Source organism: Gasterosteus aculeatus, chromosome Y, assembly GCF_964276395.1.
Source record: "Gasterosteus aculeatus chromosome Y, fGasAcu3.hap1.1, whole genome shotgun sequence".
NCBI lineage: Eukaryota > Metazoa > Chordata > Actinopteri > Perciformes > Gasterosteidae > Gasterosteus > Gasterosteus aculeatus.
The window spans coordinates 19,398,777-19,415,170 of record NC_135709.1 but is presented as its reverse complement, the minus strand read 5'-3'; the positions used below and the strand labels follow the sequence as shown (position 1 = coordinate 19,415,170).

General features: G+C 44.9%; 1 protein-coding gene across 3 annotated transcripts; it reads left to right on the top strand.

Moving 5' to 3' along the window:
- The first annotated feature begins 969 nt into the window (after nt 1-969).
- LOC120812434 (endosome/lysosome-associated apoptosis and autophagy regulator family member 2-like) lies at nt 970-15,922 on the top strand. 3 transcript variants are annotated; one of them, XM_040168367.2, is made up of 22 exons: nt 970-1,052; nt 7,567-7,687; nt 8,692-8,881; nt 8,962-9,109; nt 9,283-9,372; nt 9,701-9,803; nt 9,892-10,044; nt 10,904-10,992; nt 11,077-11,257; nt 11,380-11,508; nt 11,687-11,777; nt 11,891-11,993; nt 12,091-12,228; nt 12,684-12,947; nt 13,049-13,222; nt 13,312-13,492; nt 13,645-13,741; nt 13,852-13,953; nt 14,061-14,187; nt 14,516-14,694; nt 15,029-15,197; nt 15,300-15,922. In XM_040168367.2, the coding sequence occupies exons 3-22, from the start codon at nt 8,724-8,726 to the stop codon at nt 15,366-15,368; spliced, it is 2,745 nt and encodes a 914-aa protein (XP_040024301.2). In that variant the 5' UTR covers nt 970-1,052; nt 7,567-7,687; nt 8,692-8,723; the 3' UTR covers nt 15,369-15,922. The 3 variants fall into 3 exon arrangements, 2 of the variants coding, with proteins under 2 accessions (XP_040024301.2, XP_040024300.2); XR_005710618.2 differs by lacking the exon at nt 970-1,052 and adding an exon at nt 5,974-6,270 and having other exon boundaries at nt 14,559-14,694; XM_040168366.2 differs by lacking the exon at nt 970-1,052 and adding an exon at nt 5,974-6,270.
- The last annotated feature ends 472 nt before the right edge of the window (nt 15,923-16,394 follow it).

Here is a 16,394-nt window from a genome sequence, read left to right as displayed (position 1 = left end):
AAATTAGAGGTGGGTAAACTCTGAATTTTGTGATCATACAGACCTCGACGCGATGCGAAGCAACGCGATGCGAAGCGTCGTGACTCTGTAAGGCTGTCCTGGCTATATTGCATTATGTTAAATGTTAAATTTAAGAAAACAGTAAAGAAAAGTATGTCAACACAACACAACAACACAATAGCAGATTAAGAACTATCTGCATACGGAGTCTCCTTTTCACAGTAGTGCCCAGAGGGCCTCCTTGTCCTCCACGTCAGGTCCTGCCTTGCACAGAGGAGCCATGAACCCCAGAACAGGCGTTCTGGGGTTCATGGCTCCTCTGTGCTTCTCTCTCTATTGGGCCTGGTGTTTCTCTCCCTGTGCTCTCTGCATCATTGCCTGTCCTCTCACTGCCTGAACAAATATGTTGAATTAAGAGTTAACCAGTTAAGTAGCCTGTCAATCACACTGGGCTGATCCACAGCGTGTATGTGCCTCCTGGATCCTGATTGGTCGCTGCTGCAGCCGCAAGGCACTGATTGGATGCTCACAGACCGTAATACAGCGCAGATGAACATGATTCAGACTACGCCGTTTATATGTTCAACAATAGGAAACGTACCTTAGCTGCTTTAAAATTACACCAAGTTTATTTCGGATTATTCTAACGGAAGAATACAAGGCGCAGGGAACTTTGAGGTGCGTAAACGCTATTTATAGGTGCGTAAACGCTATTTCCAAAATTCTAGAGGTGCGTAAACGGCGTTTACGTGCGTTTACCCTCCACTACAGCCCTGCTTGTAACGTTTTCAGACAGGATTGGCAGACAAAAGGCAGTGAGCTTGACTGCAGACGGGGCTCCTCAGCCTCTCCTGTAGGTCTATTGTAACACACACTGCTCACATTTGAGCCATTCTCGCAGACACACAAAGTACACACCCTATCACATTATTAATCGGGGCACTCAGTTCAATCCTTTTACCCGTTTGTAGCCCTCCAGCCCTCCCAGCGCTTTGCCCCAAGACTCATCGCCAAGGTAACCACCAGCACTTAGTTCCTCCCAGACCGGCAAGGTGAGTGAACACACACTGCACACACACACACAGAACATTGGGGGCACGACTGTGTGAACCCGACCGTTTCCTCACATGCACAGCGAGTCTTTTCCAAAACATTTTCCTCTCCCCATAAAAATCTCACATCAGCAGAGGACGGTTCCAGACAAAACCTTTTTCCATTGTCAAATCTGTGCTCAAAATGAGGAGCGGGAGGTGGAGAAAGGGGGCACAGAGGGAAAAAGAGGAGGAAGCCAGTGTTGTTTTCCGTACCTGATAACCCTCCGTCCTCCGTCTCCCTTCCGTCCGACCCGTCAGACGCTGTTTCCTGGAATGCTGACTCCTGAGGGGAGTGTTTGGGAAGGGAACACAAAGAGATACCGTCCCATCAAGACATGCATGACAAACACACATCAATCTAATGGGCATAACAAGTCACACATGCATGCCTGCTCAAACGTGAACAAAGCAAGTTGTAATTATGGGGCCATACAAAATGTCAGGTCAAAGATCATAGCACACTGGCTAATATAGACACACAGGATGTCACACATTATTGCGTTGCATAGCGTAAAGAATGTTGGGCCAATCAGCCTTTTACCTTCTCCTAAATTCCTGAATGCAACACACAGTAAAACCCCCTGTTATACATTAGATTAGGCCTGTTCCATAAGGCAATGTTCGTCTTCTTTCCTACCTGTTGTCCTGTTCAAACCACCCACACATTTGCATAATAACAGTAATCTTTCACTTCTGTACCTGTGTGGGCATGTGTGAAACAAAGAAAGTAAAACTGAAGGCTTTGCATGTTTTGTTTACGATTGAACATTCCGTTAACCATTGTTCCGGGTTTGGAAGTGTCCCATAAAATCGTCCAGCTTTGAGATATGGGTCAACAACCGTGTCACACTCTGATATGGACATGCAGATAGATAAAGCATCAGGGCCCAGGAGATCAAAGCTATATCTGTTGCAGCGCCGGATATCTTAACAAATACACTAATGATTAAGTCGCAGTAATTGCAGAATGTTGAATGACACGCCGGACTGTCGTGCTCACGCACTCCTACTCGTTTCTCTTTCTGGACCCATTGTAGAGCCGTTTCACAATATGCCTGTTGTGAAATTACTGTATTTTCACACTCAGCGGTCTGAGCTCTTCAAAATAGAGGGCATTAATAAGAACCTCGGCTGTGGTTTCTAAGGGAGTCAGCTGATGAGAAGATGGAGCCCTACGAACGGTAAACGTACACGCTCAGATCATGCCTGTTCTCCATTGGATACATTGTGGAGTGGTGCAAACTAGTTAAATGGTGCCTTTACATAGATTGTTGAGCAATGATTGCAGTTGGCTCAATTTTTTTAGTGGCTAAAGGAATCCTCTCATCCAACCGACACAATAAATACACCATGTGTTTAATACTCAACTCAGATCGAAATGGTTACAATCCTCTGGTATAAAACAATCAAGCCACCAGATGTCTGAACATCTGGTGATGAAATGTCTCCCTTTGGATTAGGTTATCAAAAGGGTTAATTCTGGGATTCCTCCTAAAACCTGCCCCTCCCTCATTTCATTCTTCTGCAGTATCCACTGCTGATCAGCATTATTGATCAAAACCAGGCAGCCACAGCTTCCATAAACGTGTCATCCGGTTCTTGTGGAGTGGAGAGTCAAATTTTGGGCTTCAAATCTATTAGCTGACCCATATGTACAAGCACACACACAGAGACAAAGCCACTAGTGTGTGTGTGTTTAGACTAGAGGGATCAGGATTCACATATCGTGTTGAACAGGAGATCAGGACTCATTTCACTGACATCCAATATATAGTCAATGTCTTCTCTCACCGCAAACAGGTGTTGTCTTTCAGAGCTTTACATCTCATTGATTAGAATGTTTTGTTTTCTAATGAGAGGTAATTTATTAAATCCTGAAGTGCCCGACAGGCATATGAGGAGCTTCAATGTGGATCTACATCCACCTTGTGGTGATATAATGCATTACATCAAACAACTGCATTAGAATGGTGGATATATTATAGCTGATTTACCTCCTGTCATATTATGTCATTATATTGTTTGTTATTTAATTTATATTATGAAAACCAAATTCACTGATCACCACCATCTTACCTTACACAGTCTGATAATAATAGATGGTCTGGGAATTTGAGGACATTTCAGCTCCGTCTCTGGACGGGATTCCCCCTCCTCATCAACCTCCGAGCTCTGGGACGGGCTGTGGCAGGCCGGAGGAGACTCAAAGGATGGGTCTTCATCTACTTCTTGCCGGTGGCAGACAGAGTGTGAGTTGGTAACTTTTAGGATTCTGGTGGAGTGGTCGGTGATATAGTTGACATTCTTCTGAGGGTGTTTGTAGCGCTGCTGCTGTGCGCTGCATGGTGCAGCGTCTGGTTGGGATATGACTGGGTCTGCTGCTGCAAGTCTGCTTTCATTTCTGTTTTGTTTGGAGTAGTTAGAGTCTTGAGCAGGTGCTGGATCAGTGTTAACATCAGATGGATGCCCAAAACAGTGTCCCAGAGAGGCACAAGGTAGTCCGTGCATACTGGGGAATTCAGAATTGACAAAAGCAAATAGTGAAATAAAAGCTTGCACTAACATCAACGTGCAAATTATTTCCCACACTTTTGAAGCTACGTGTGAAATGAAGACACCTCTTTATCCAGGGAAGACATTTTGTTTGATCCATGCCAACAGGTATCCTCAATACCTGTCCTCCATTTCCGCATGTCTTCTCGTTATGTGAAGCATCGGTTGTCCGCCCCATTACGGATTGTAATAGGATTGTGTAGGCAACCCCTCGGTCAGCTGATCTCTGATCACATCATCTTCTCTCTCTCTCTTTCAAAGAAAATAGATCCCCAGCCTGGTTGGTTGTTAGTGGCTTCGACCACTCTTGGTTTCCTCTCCTTTCCTGAAAAACCCTTGTGTGTGTGTGTGAGAGAGTCTCAGGATGCGTGAGCTGCAGTGTGTCAGAGCTGAGTGTCTAATATCTTGACCCGGTAGTCCCTGGTCTCTTGTGTTTTGGGGCGACAGGGACAGGGCCACAGGCACTCTGGTTACCACCTGACTCAGGGTCAGTTGCTAATATACTTCCCCAATAGACCTCACTACTATTAATTAATCATCTGATCACAGAGCAGAGGCTTAGAGTGTAAAAATTCAAGTGCAGCCGATCGTTGAAAATGAGAGTTCAAGTTACAGGCAAACCCTGTAAACGATAGGCATCAGATGAGAAAGAGAAAGGAGGGGAGAGATAAAAGATAAAAATGAAATGCTATTACAACTGAACTTTCAACCTATTATTTATTCATTCAATTAATTTGGTGTATTTAATCATTTAGTATTTTGTGAAAAATATTTATTTCTGAAGAACTTTCTCATTGGTTTTGTGTGAATATAAAAAAATAGGTCCTTGTACACCGTCCTTGAAGCAACAACTCTCCTCAGTTTAATGTTAAAACAATTTAAAAAGCACCACAAATAGATGAAGACCCATTGTCCAGAACACATCTAAATATCATATCCCTCCTTCTAAAGTTTTTAGACTTTAAGCAAGATGTACCTGACAAATAAAGGTAAAATCTGTCACAGTCCGGCTCTCAGACTGCAACAAAACCGGGAGAAAAACGAGCAAGCGAAGAGGAAACAATTTATTGTTAGAAAACGCAATCAAACAATGCAATGTGGAGGTATCACCAGACCCAAGGCTCATCCCCCTCCAACCTCCCGTGGTGCCAAATGGAGAATGTATTTAAGGCAGTGACACCTGGACTCAGATGTGGCTCCTCCAGCTGATGACACTCCTATCAGCACCTGCCAGAGACAACCAAAACCACAGGGACCCCTAGGACATTCCTCCATCCTGTACCTCTAGAACATTGTGCTAAAATGCACAAAAATGACTAAATGTGATTCATTTGAGTTTAACTTGTATATATATTGAATACAGTAATACATTCTATGCTGTTGTTTGATTGATTGAAGTGTGGTAACTTCAGTATTTAAAATACTAAACCACTCTTGATAATCATAGTTATAATTTATTTAGTGCACCGTGACAGGACATTTGCACAGCGGGTTATTCTTCTTCTGAACAGTATCTAACAACTGACATGCCTAATGACCGTGAAGGTCAACTAACCCTCTTGTGGTGTGGAGTGGTAATACAGGTAAATATCACAACCGAAATATCAGAATACCACACCAAGAGTAGTGTTTCAATTGATAGACCTAAACCATAATCTCTGTGTTCGAAGAGAAAGAAATAGAAACAAATCGGGAAACCCGGAAATATGGGTCAACTGCAGTCATACCCACATTAATTGTATAGATATAAACCTGATACATAAATGTTCTCAGCAAGCTTACCTGATATAATTGCTGTTGCATTGATAAGTAATGAAGTAATACTAGAAAGGGGCATATTCTTAGTTGCTCACCATGTATGAGCGAACAGAATGTTCTCATTGTAGGCAGAACAATGATACCGCAGTGTATATAATCCATTTCGCGATGATGAGGAAGAGCTCCGGTTCCCTCTGGCGCTCAGTTACGTGGACTGCAAATGATCTCGATCCAATCTAACCAGGCTGGTTTTCAACGTCGGGACGGAATGCACAGTATCTATGATGATGATCATGATCAAAATATTGATTTTTTTTTTTACTGATCGATAAGAGTTACACACATTAAAGACAGAATTACTCTCAGTTTGACCTTCAAAATAAAGCAAACATGGTTAATCTTAAGAAAATGAGGAAATTGAAACGGGTGTGGACGACATAAAAACAGAATCCTAATGCAATCAAAGCAACACAAAAAAAGCCGGAAAATCTAAATCGGTGACTGACAATTCCATCACGGGTTTTACTTTGAAAAAATAAAAGATCACCGGAAGTAGTGCATTATTCTGCTGCGCTTGATTGCGCCGAGGCAGCACTGGGGCGCACAGACCGGGGATAATCGCAGGTGGTTAGTGGGGTTGCAATCTGCCCACGGGAGGCGACGGAAGACGGTCCCCACTGGTTGCTGGTTCGGCTCCGCGACCCGCTTCGCTTCGCCCGTCCCGGATCGTGGCTTGCTGCTGTTTTCTCCCACTCGAGGATCCACGATGCGGTCCTCGGCTTGGTTCGTCGCCAATTACGCTCTCCTCATCCTCTGCGCGCTCCGGTTGATTGACGGGACCAGAGGACATCGGCTCTGTGGCGAGGTGAGAGATGGCGCTGCCCGACCCGTCGGAGGCGCAGGAACGGGGATGGGAAACGCGCACAGATTGGGGCTGCTGCGCCTTCACACGCTGAGAGTGGGTTGGTAATCCACGTCCAATACGATTACAATCGATGACACGTTTCCGGGTCAATTTATGGCATCGTCCTTTGCATCTTGCGCGAAGTGCGTCCTTTTTTTATACATTTGCTGTCTTTTGCTAAGAGAACAACAACAGCAACAACGCACATCGCAGATGAGCTCTGTTGAACTTCACCACTGGAGTATTTGTTCAGGCTGTTATCAGTTTCCTGCATGGACCCCGGCCTTTCCTTCCCTCTGGTCTGGCTCAGCTCAGCTCGGCTCAGCTCAGCACCTCCCGGGTCCAGGCTCAAAGCAGACACACGGTCCCACGATAGAGAGCAGCCACATTCCCAGTTGTCGGCACAATCTCTCTTGTCGCGCTTGTTGAGAGATAGCTGCAGCACTCCAGTGAAGGGCTTCATGGTGACGCATTTTCTGGGATGACAAAGATGTGACATCACAACTCTTCTAGGAGCCCCGGTAGATGGTTTCAGCACGCGACTGTATTCTTAAACATTTCTAGTATCTGGAATAAGTGCAGCTGTGCTTTGTTTGGCAGTTGCTCAATTCCGCCTCATTATTATTATTATTATTAGTAGTGCGACAGAGTTCCATGTCCAGACCCACAGACATAAAGTTCATTCTGCACACATACAACAGCCTGCATGTGCTTCAGTGTCAAAATCTGGTTTGGCTCAAGGAGCAACATTATGTAAACTTTCAGAAATCAGGCCACCCTGCTCTGTAGATATAAATACAGAAAGGGGTCCTGTGGAGGCAACATCAAGTTCACGGGCTTCTGCTCCAGATGATGGATCATAATTATATTCATCAAATGTCTAAAGGGTCAAACAGAACATGTGAGAAGAGCTGCCAGCTGTCACCCCACTTGTTCCCGTCGCCGTGGAGATGGTGTGTTGTGCTTGTGCCTCCCAGAGCAGAAGAGGGGCTGCGGCTAAAGAGATGACACAGTGTGTGACGGTGGCTTGTGTTTTAAAAGCCGGTGAGCAGCTGGTAACGGAAGTTGGATTCATTGCTGGTTTCTGATATCAGACTGATATTCAGTCTGCTCTGATGTTTCTCCTCCACAATTAAAGGACTCCGGGCTCTGATGAGGGTGGAGGCCTCTGTTTAGTGGCCTGCTTCCGGCCTACATTTGCTAATTGTTAAGACTTCTTATGCAGATGTTTTGTGTCTGTGTGTGTTTCATTGGCAGACGGACTACTACTACGAGTACACCGAGTGTGACAGCACGGGGTCTCGTTGGAGGGTACCCATCCCACAAAGCCCTGGGGCTTGCACCGGACTACCAGAGCCAGTACATGGCACAGAGTGCAGTAAGTGTCTATTAAAAACATTCAAAGGCCATTTTCAATAACCAGATCAGTGCTGGTGTTTTGCCATGGAAACGGGTCTGCTAGTAAAAGGTGAGTCGCAGAGGCTCAGATATTTCTGTTTAGAGGAGGGTGCTCAAAGACACTTCAATTGTGCCTCATCGTGACAGCTCCAGGAAGGCAGATTTGAGCTCCCTATTGAACAAGATTGTCCTGCGCTGTGACATTACCACCTCACCAGTGTCTCAGTTGAGATGATCACTGGGGAATTCGTCGTGTTAAGAAAGGGAAAGATAACTCACAAAATGGGCTTCATGTTGATTGACAGCTGGTGTTTCTCATGATAACAGTAGATCAGGAAGATGATATGAGAATTCTTTGGTCCACATTGCTTCTAGCTGTATGTACCTCACCTTTTAGCTATTTAAACATTTTCTATGTCCTTCTTCTTGTTCAACTTTAACAGATTTCTTTAAAAACAGCCGAAATATATTTCAGCATAGCAATTGGATGAGAATCTTGCATCAGATATGACGATGCTGTGCCTGTGATGTAATGCATTGAAAGATCTTTTTTTTTTTTAAGGGAAATTAGTGTCACATCAAATTATGTCAAATCACACATTACAATCCCTTCCTGCTGCACACGTGAACAAAAGTGCTTTTGTTTTGCTGCACAAATTGCACACCCACACATCTAGCACTGGTTGTTAACTCACAGTGGAGCCTCACAATGGCATCTTGACCAGCTCAGGTATGAGGAAAAGACTGTGAAACATTGGCAGGATACGCGAGGGCTGCTGGGTGAGCAAAACGCGCTGAGACAGACCCAGTGTGTAACAGGATGTGAGGATTAAGTCCCCGATCACTGTGGCTGCATTATACGGAGAGCAGCAGCGATTTGCACGGCTGCTCCTCAGTCATCTACACTGTGCAGTTCCAAATTTTGACTTGTGTTCCTCTTCCTTCCGCAACCCCCGCTGTGCCTCGCCACTCCGTGTCCTCCAGCCTTCTCCTGCGAGGCCGGGGAGTTCCTGGAGATGTCGGCTCAGGAGTGCACCCCGTGCGCAGCGGGAAGCTACTCCCTCGGCAGCGGCATCCGCTTTGACCAATGGGATTCCATGCCTGCTGGATTCAGTAGCCTGGCAACCTCACTGGAGTACAACCCCCACAGAGACGAGAGGCTCACCTGCAACAGGTGGGCAGTTAAAGACGCCGAGAAAAAACAAAAATCCGGATCGAAAGTGTAAAACCAATTACACATGTGTTCCTTTGCAGTTCTACCTGGGTGCCTCAGGGAAGCTATCTGGAGTCCAACAGGGATGAATGCACGGTCTCTCTCATCTATGCTGTTCATCTGAAGAAACAAGGCTCTGTCAGCTTCGAGTACCAGTATCCAGACAACAACCTGCTATTTGAGTTCTTTGTGAGTTTCAAATATGCAATCCGTTTTGTACTTCTAATAATAATGTTAAAAAATCCCATGAACACTTTTGGTGAAAGTGTATATAAATGAATATTAAAGTCATAAAACTCTACGTTGCCGTACAAGAGGCGAGAGATTCAGCTGAAGAACATTGATTATTTCTGTGTGTTTAGATCCAGAATGACCAATGTCAGGAGATGGATCAGTCAGCGGATGCGAAGTGGCTCAAGCTCACCAATCATGGTGAATGGGCAACCCACACTGTAAGTGATGCATGCCAGAAGATGGACATCTTTGCCGCTAGCTACCTGTTCATGCATATAAATGCATTAAACTCAGGGAAACAGCGCCAATTGTTTTTTTGTTTTAATTTCAGACCTAATTATTATTCATCCAAGATCATCTTTGTGTTTTGGTGCATTTTGTAAAAAAAACTATTTTGTCATTTCATCATTTCAAGTGCTAATTGTAAAAAAAGTTATTTTAAGATGTTATGCCTCGTTAATTGTCTCTACATCAAAAAAAGCCTCACGTTATTGTGCTCTCTACTGTCACAGCTTGACTGATAATACATGGAAACATGCGTTCTAGGTGAACCTCAAATCTGGCACCAACATCCTGTACTGGAGGACCGGTGGAGTGATGATGGCCAAAGGGGTGAAGCCTGTTTTGCTGAAAAATGTTCAAATAGAAGGTTAGCAAGAAACTCCCACCTCTTATCCCAACTTCAATGACAAATCAATGCACCGATTAAACAATGTTTATTCATTTCCTTGTACCAGGAGTGGCGTACACTTCGGAGTGTTTCCCGTGTAAGCCGGGGTCATTAAGCCGTATCCCGGGGTCCACTGCGTGCGAGCCCTGTCCTCGGGACACCTACGCCGGGCACGGAGCGAGCTCCTGCACCCCCTGTAACGCCACCACTCAGTACGCAGGTAGGAAATACGTGCACGTGTTGCGCTCCGTTCTGAACTCGTAGAGCGCTGAATCATTGAAACAACACAGGGCGACTGCAGCGGCAGAGAGTCAGGTTAGAAGCCTTCTTGTTATCAGCGCCGCTTGCAGAGTCACATAACAGCAGCCCGAGGAAAGAAAGAGCGCGCGTCCTATTTTCAGCCACATTACTCAAACCTCAGAGAGGAGGAACGTGCTGGTTAGATCTGTGTGGAGGACTGGTGTGATGTCAAGGGAAATGCAGATTTCGGCACATGATGTAGAAAGTGTGCTCTTGTGTTTTCTTAAAGCTTAAAGCTCATTTTCTTTTGTAATATGCTATTTGTAAGGATAGAAGTATTATGCTTCCTGGAGTATTTTACTTTTCACAACAAGGATGTACTATAATACATTTACACAGGCTAGCTATTCCAAATCAAGAGAAGGTAGTAAATGAGTTATTATGAAATATGACCGACCTGACAATTCTGATATTCTAACGTGAAATGAAAGTTATGAAAAGTATTTTTCTTCCTTTAATTTGCTGTGTTATAATGTATCTTCACGTCCTCAGATGATGCTGTTAATGCGTTTCCTGTTTAGTCGATGAGAATTGATTGTAATAAGGTTACAGTGTTCATAACATATTGAATAATTTAACCTCTTGATGCATATTGTAAGACTCCTGTGCTTCACGTTTGATGCTGTTCTTCATGAGCACATTATTGTATCTGCTTGTTTTATTCATTATCTGCATTCACATATGGATTTTGAGTTCTGCATAAAATCTTCTAATCACCTTTTTTCCTCTTCGGCTCATGTCATCTCATTTTGCCTCATCACCCCTTTTCCTTTTCTAAGCTGAGGGATCTGCTTATTGTAAGTACAGACCTCCATGTTCAAAGAAGGACTATTTCCAGTTCCACACAGCATGTGACAATGAAGGCAAGGTGAGTGAAATATAACACAAAGAAAAATCCAATTCTGTAATCCCAGTTTCTTGTCCATCACCCTACATCGCTGTGTAATTTCAGACGCATGTCATATACAAGTGGATCGAGCATAAAATCTGTCTGGACGGAGTGACGGGAGCCGAGCCGTTGCCTCCAAGTGGAGAAAAGGAGCCCTGCCCCCCCTGCAACCCTGGTTTCTACAACAATGACACCGCCACCTGCTCACCGTGCCCACCTGGGACCTTTTCCGATGGGATGAAACGTACGGAGAACTTTCTTAACTTATACATTTTTTTTACCGCCTGTCATTTCCCTTTTTAGTTTTCTTTTGTTTTTGCCGCAGGCGGCCTTCAACTTGGTCTTTTCATTGTGTCTGTCCCCCAGCATGTGATCGGTGTCCAGCAGGCACTGAGCCCAACTTGGGTTACGAGTATAAATGGTGGAACATTCTTCCTGCAAACATGAAGACCTCCTGCTTCAATGTTGGCAACTCCAAATGTGATGGTATGAATGGTGAGTGTGTTTTGGCAATATGTGCTATTTCTCTCTCTCATTGGTCATTCTGTTTATGAACGTGTCTCAGAATCACAATCAGAAGCCATTTATTGCCACAAGATAAAATAGCAAGAATGAATTAATTAAAGGAACATATCGACATGATTGAGTAATTTGGATGTGTCCTGTCCTTAAGGCTGGGAGGTGGCGCGTGATCACATCCAGAGTGGAGCAGGCAGCTCGGATAACGATTACCTCATCCTCAACATCCATATCCCTGGCTTCAAGTAAGTGTTGTCATGTTGTTGTTGTTTTTTTGTTTTTTAGTCTCCATCCTTCTTTTCGCTCGGCTATTTGATTTTGTGGTGAACTCATGTTTGTTTTCCTCCTTCGCCGCCAGGCTTCCTACATCCATGTCCAGCCATTCCGGGACCGAGTTCGGTCGCATCACATTTGAATTTGAAATAGTGTGTGTTGCTGACTGCGAGTTCTACTTCATGATGGTGAGGCAGCGCTTGACAGATGTTTGCCGCTACAAGTGCATTTTTACTTTGTGGGGGGAGAATTACAGTAAGTACAGTGGAAATGATTGTTCCTCAGGATGTAAACAGGAAGAGTACTACGGTGGTGGAGTCATGGGAGGGAACGAAAACGAGACAGACGTACACACACGTCATGACCCAGAATGCCTCGGTGTCCTACACGTGGGCTTTCCAGAGGACAAACCAACCTTCAGATGTAAGTATGAGTCCACTGCTCAAAGTATATACTGACCCAGGATTTAGCCACGGACTCAAGATTTGCTCTGTTTGATTCTTTTTTTTTCTTGGTTCTGTCTGTCTCTGCCCTGATATAAAGCACCTTTTTGGTATTTAGAAAAGCGCTATTTTCTTGTTTGTTTGCTAATGACGATACACTCCGCCGTGGTGTTTGAGTTTAGACTCAACCACAAATCTAACAGACATTTTATCTCTGTGCCCACTTCAGTGTAGCTTGAATCATTAACTTGCTCTTTTAAAGCACCCGTGTAGCAGGAATGTGGGTGGTTTAAAGTAAAGACAGAACGACATCTTATATAATGCACCACATACTTTTTGTTACCATCCGCACGTGTGTAGAGCTTTTTGTCAGTCTCACACAGCAGGTCCACAACACCTACAAGCAATCTTGTTCTGTACCCGTCTCTCTCTCAGGTACGCCGGTATGTCAACGACGTGGTGCGGATCTACTCCGTCTCGGTGAGTAACGTGGTGGATGGCGTGGCCTCGAGGTGCCGGGCCTGCGCCCTCAGCACCCGGCCCTCCAGCTCCACATGTGTGCCGTGTCCACCGGGACACTACATTGACGCACGCACCAGCCGGTGCACAGAGTGCCCCCGTAACACACACCTCGTCCCACACGCCACGCCGGGCCCGGACGCCTGCAAACCTTGTGGGCCGGCTAGCAGGAGCGACAAGGTTTGATTTGGGGAACGGAATCAGACTATTGTTTTTGGTGCTAATCATATAACACACGGCCATATATACTGGTGTCCTTGTCTCTTTCTTTTTTCATTCAGGACCACAGTTTATGTTACAGTGACTGCCACTTCACCCACACTGAGGGCAATGTGACTCTGACTTATGACCTGAGCCTCCTCGGGTCTGTAGGGTCTCTGATGAATGGGCCGAGCTTTACCTCCAAAGGGACCAAGTACTTCCACCTCTTCAAAATAGGCCTGTGTGGAGGAAAGGTGTGACGAGACAAAACATGCACTCACACGCAGCGTAAAAAGCGGTTCTGTATCTCAATGCGACGCCCTTGCTGTTTGCTTTTTGCCAGATGGCGGTGTGCACAGACAACGTCACAGACCTATCCATCGCCGACTCCCAGAGAGAGAAAGGCGAAGGAATCAGTGCTGTCAAGACCTTCATCTGTCAGTCAACAATAATCCCAGCCACTGGACGGGGCTTCTACACAGCCCTCGCCTCCCAGTCCATTAACCTGGCCGACACGTTACTCGGTTAGTGAGCACGATACGCAGACAGACAACTGCGTTTGGGCTTCTGTTTGTGGGTCTTTTATCAAATAATAAGACCGGAGAGAGAAAATCAAAGACGTATTAATTGTACACACACACGCGCATTAAACAATGCCGCTGTATGTCGTTAACAGGAGTGACAGTTGCTAGTACACTTGATGGAATAAGGGCGAGGCCAGAGCTGTACCCCCAAACCACCAAGAAAGTCCCCGACGTTAACTTCTACTACAGGTAACTTTCGACTAACAATTTCAATTTAATCGATCTAACCTGAGAGCGCTACAAATAATGTGCGTGCGCTCTCGTCTTTTTGTGTGTTCCTTCTTTTTCTTTCTGCGAAGATCCCTGGAGCCAACCTCCTCCTGTGAGTCGGGACACAGCGCGGTCGTGACACTTCGCTGTAACGCAGAGAAGAGCACTAAAGGAGAGCTCGCCGTTCCCAGGTACTACGTCGCTGAGGCGGTTTCCTGTCTCCGCGCCGCAGCGCTGTGCTCTGTGCTGTGATGGTGGTCGTCGTTGAGGTGACGGCTTGTGTTTTTGCTATTTGTAGTCAGTGCCCGGCGGGGACGTGCGATGGCTGCACCTTCCATTTCTTGTGGGAGAGCTCAGCAGCGTGTCCTACTTGCACAGAGACAGACTACCATCAGATAGAGGGAGCCTGCAAAGGAGGACACCAGGTGTGTGTGTGTGTGTGTGTGTCTGTGTGTGTGTGTGTGGACATATTCACTGCGCAAGTATTTGGGCCCATTTCATTTGGTTCTTGAGGGAAACACAATGGATTTTAAATGAAACGATGCGCTGGCAGCTTTAATTTGAGGGGTTTTCGCCCACATCCCACTGACTGTGTATCATTTTAAGGCTATTTTATAAAGCCTTGGCCCATATGGACAAAAATACCCTTAAAGCTGAATTTTAAAATTTTGTGAGGAAAATTTGTACAATATTCAGTGTGTGTTTTTGCTTATTTGCTGCCATATGTATGTATGTATGTATGTTCTACCTCAGGACTTGCTGTATGTGTGGACTGAACCAAAGCTTTGCATGGAAGGTCTGTCCTTGCCTGAAAAGAAGACCTTGCCATGCGAGGGCGTGGAGTTCTGGGTCCGGCTCGGTGCCGGTCTGGGAGCTTTCACTGCGGTGCTGCTCGTCTCGCTCACCTGCTACTTCTGGAAGAAGAACAAAAGGTAAAAATCCCCTTTCTCCTTCCTGCAAGCTTTTTTGTGTCTACTTCTTTCACAAATTCCTTCCTAACCTTCCTAATCTTTTATTCTTTTACTTTCTGCCTCCTGTCCCACTAATCACTAACCCACTGAACTAAATCATCCAAACTCCACAACGCTTCCTGTTTTCCTCCTTCATGCCTGCCACATTTCCTCTCTCCTTACTTTCCCCATCAGTTTCCTTTCTTGCTTTATCTATTCACCTTCTTCAGGGGTTTCCTGGTCACGTTGCAAATGTTGCCAATGTTCGTCGTTTCTTTACCCACACTATTGATCCTGTCACTTGTCTCTTTGCCAGGTTGGAGTACAAGTACTCGCGGTTGGTTATATCTGCCAATAAGGAGTGTGAGATGCCAGGAGCGGACAGCTGTGCCGTGATGGAGGGCGAGAACGAGGGAGACATGGAGGATGAAATCGTGTACACAAAACCTTCTCTACTTGGCAAACTCAAAGCCATAGCATCCAAGGTGCGAGTCTGATCATCGTTAAATTAGCAGTGGGAACATTTCGCTTTGACAAAAGTCTTTTATACACTGCCGAAATAATGCGTGCTTTGTCCTTTTTCCCAGGGAAACGGAGAGCACTACGAACATGTGCAGCTAAACTCCTCTCATTCGAAAGCGTTGGTATGGAGCTAGAGAGGTGGTAAAGTGAGGGGAGAGATCGGACCCCCGAAAGACTTTTCACCCCTAGAAACCCCCTTTAAACATCCCGCCCCCCCACTTTAGGAGCTCTGGTGCCTGGAATAACAATTGTGTGTTTATGCAAACGTAAACACACACAAATGTCACGCATCTATAGCCAGGTCCAGAGAAGGCAAGAGCACGGTGGCCTTAAAGCTCGGCGAGACGGAGCTGTCCAACTCTGAGCGTAGTACCGGGAAGCCGGTGTGTGTGTGTGTGTGATGGACACTTCTGTTAATATCCTGATTCAAACTGATGTCAGAAAGGCTGTTAGAGCTCAGGGTAAGACAAAGAGCTATTTGATTGATTTTCTCTTTTAGTAGTGCCTAATGCCTCTATAGGTGTGTGTCTCTCTTCTCATCTGTTTTTTTTTTTCATTTGCTTAGTTGAAGTTATTGTAGCAGGTAGAAGTGTTTTGCTGACCACGTTGAAATGAAGACGTCATGTTACACCGATACGGTTTTGTTGTTGACTGTCTATTTATGTTGATTAAATTATGTATAAGTGGATCCAGTTTGATTCATTTGTCTCTACTGATTATTTTTAAAGTCTCAAAAGGATTGGATTGGTTTAAATATAGTACACATATCCTCGCCTACAAGCAAATGACTCAGCAATTTGATACTAATTTAACATGATGTATAGTTTCAAAATGATCACAGCACAAGTCGCATCACTGGTTCGGTCTCAGAATTCAATACCCTCTAAAAGTTGTCTTGTATTTGAAACTATATTCAGGATATACCCCACATGTTTTGTCTTCTGTAAATAGTTGTGAGAGTGAAAGTTTAGTTTCACTTTAATTTACAGTGAAACTAATTAACAAGCACTAACAACAAAACATATTAAAACAGGTTATTGCAACACATTTGATTTATGTGTGCCTGTACCTTATTGAATGAAGCCTTTACTTAATGTTGCATCTGTGTTCCAGAAAAATGAAGTGAAAAAAAAGAATTCCGATGAAATCTTCCTGATCAA

Excerpts from the sequence above, each read along its gene's own strand:
- LOC120812434 (XM_040168366.2), top strand. The coding sequence starts at position 6,172 with ATGCGGTCCTCGGCTTGGTTCGTCGCCAATTACGCTCTCCTCATCCTC. Across the intron at positions 12,229-12,683 it reads GGACAAACCAACCTTCAGAT|GTACGCCGGTATGTCAACGA; the intron begins GTAAGTATGAGT and ends TCTCTCTCTCAG. Across the intron at positions 15,198-15,299 it reads TCAAAGCCATAGCATCCAAG|GGAAACGGAGAGCACTACGA; the intron begins GTGCGAGTCTGA and ends CCTTTTTCCCAG.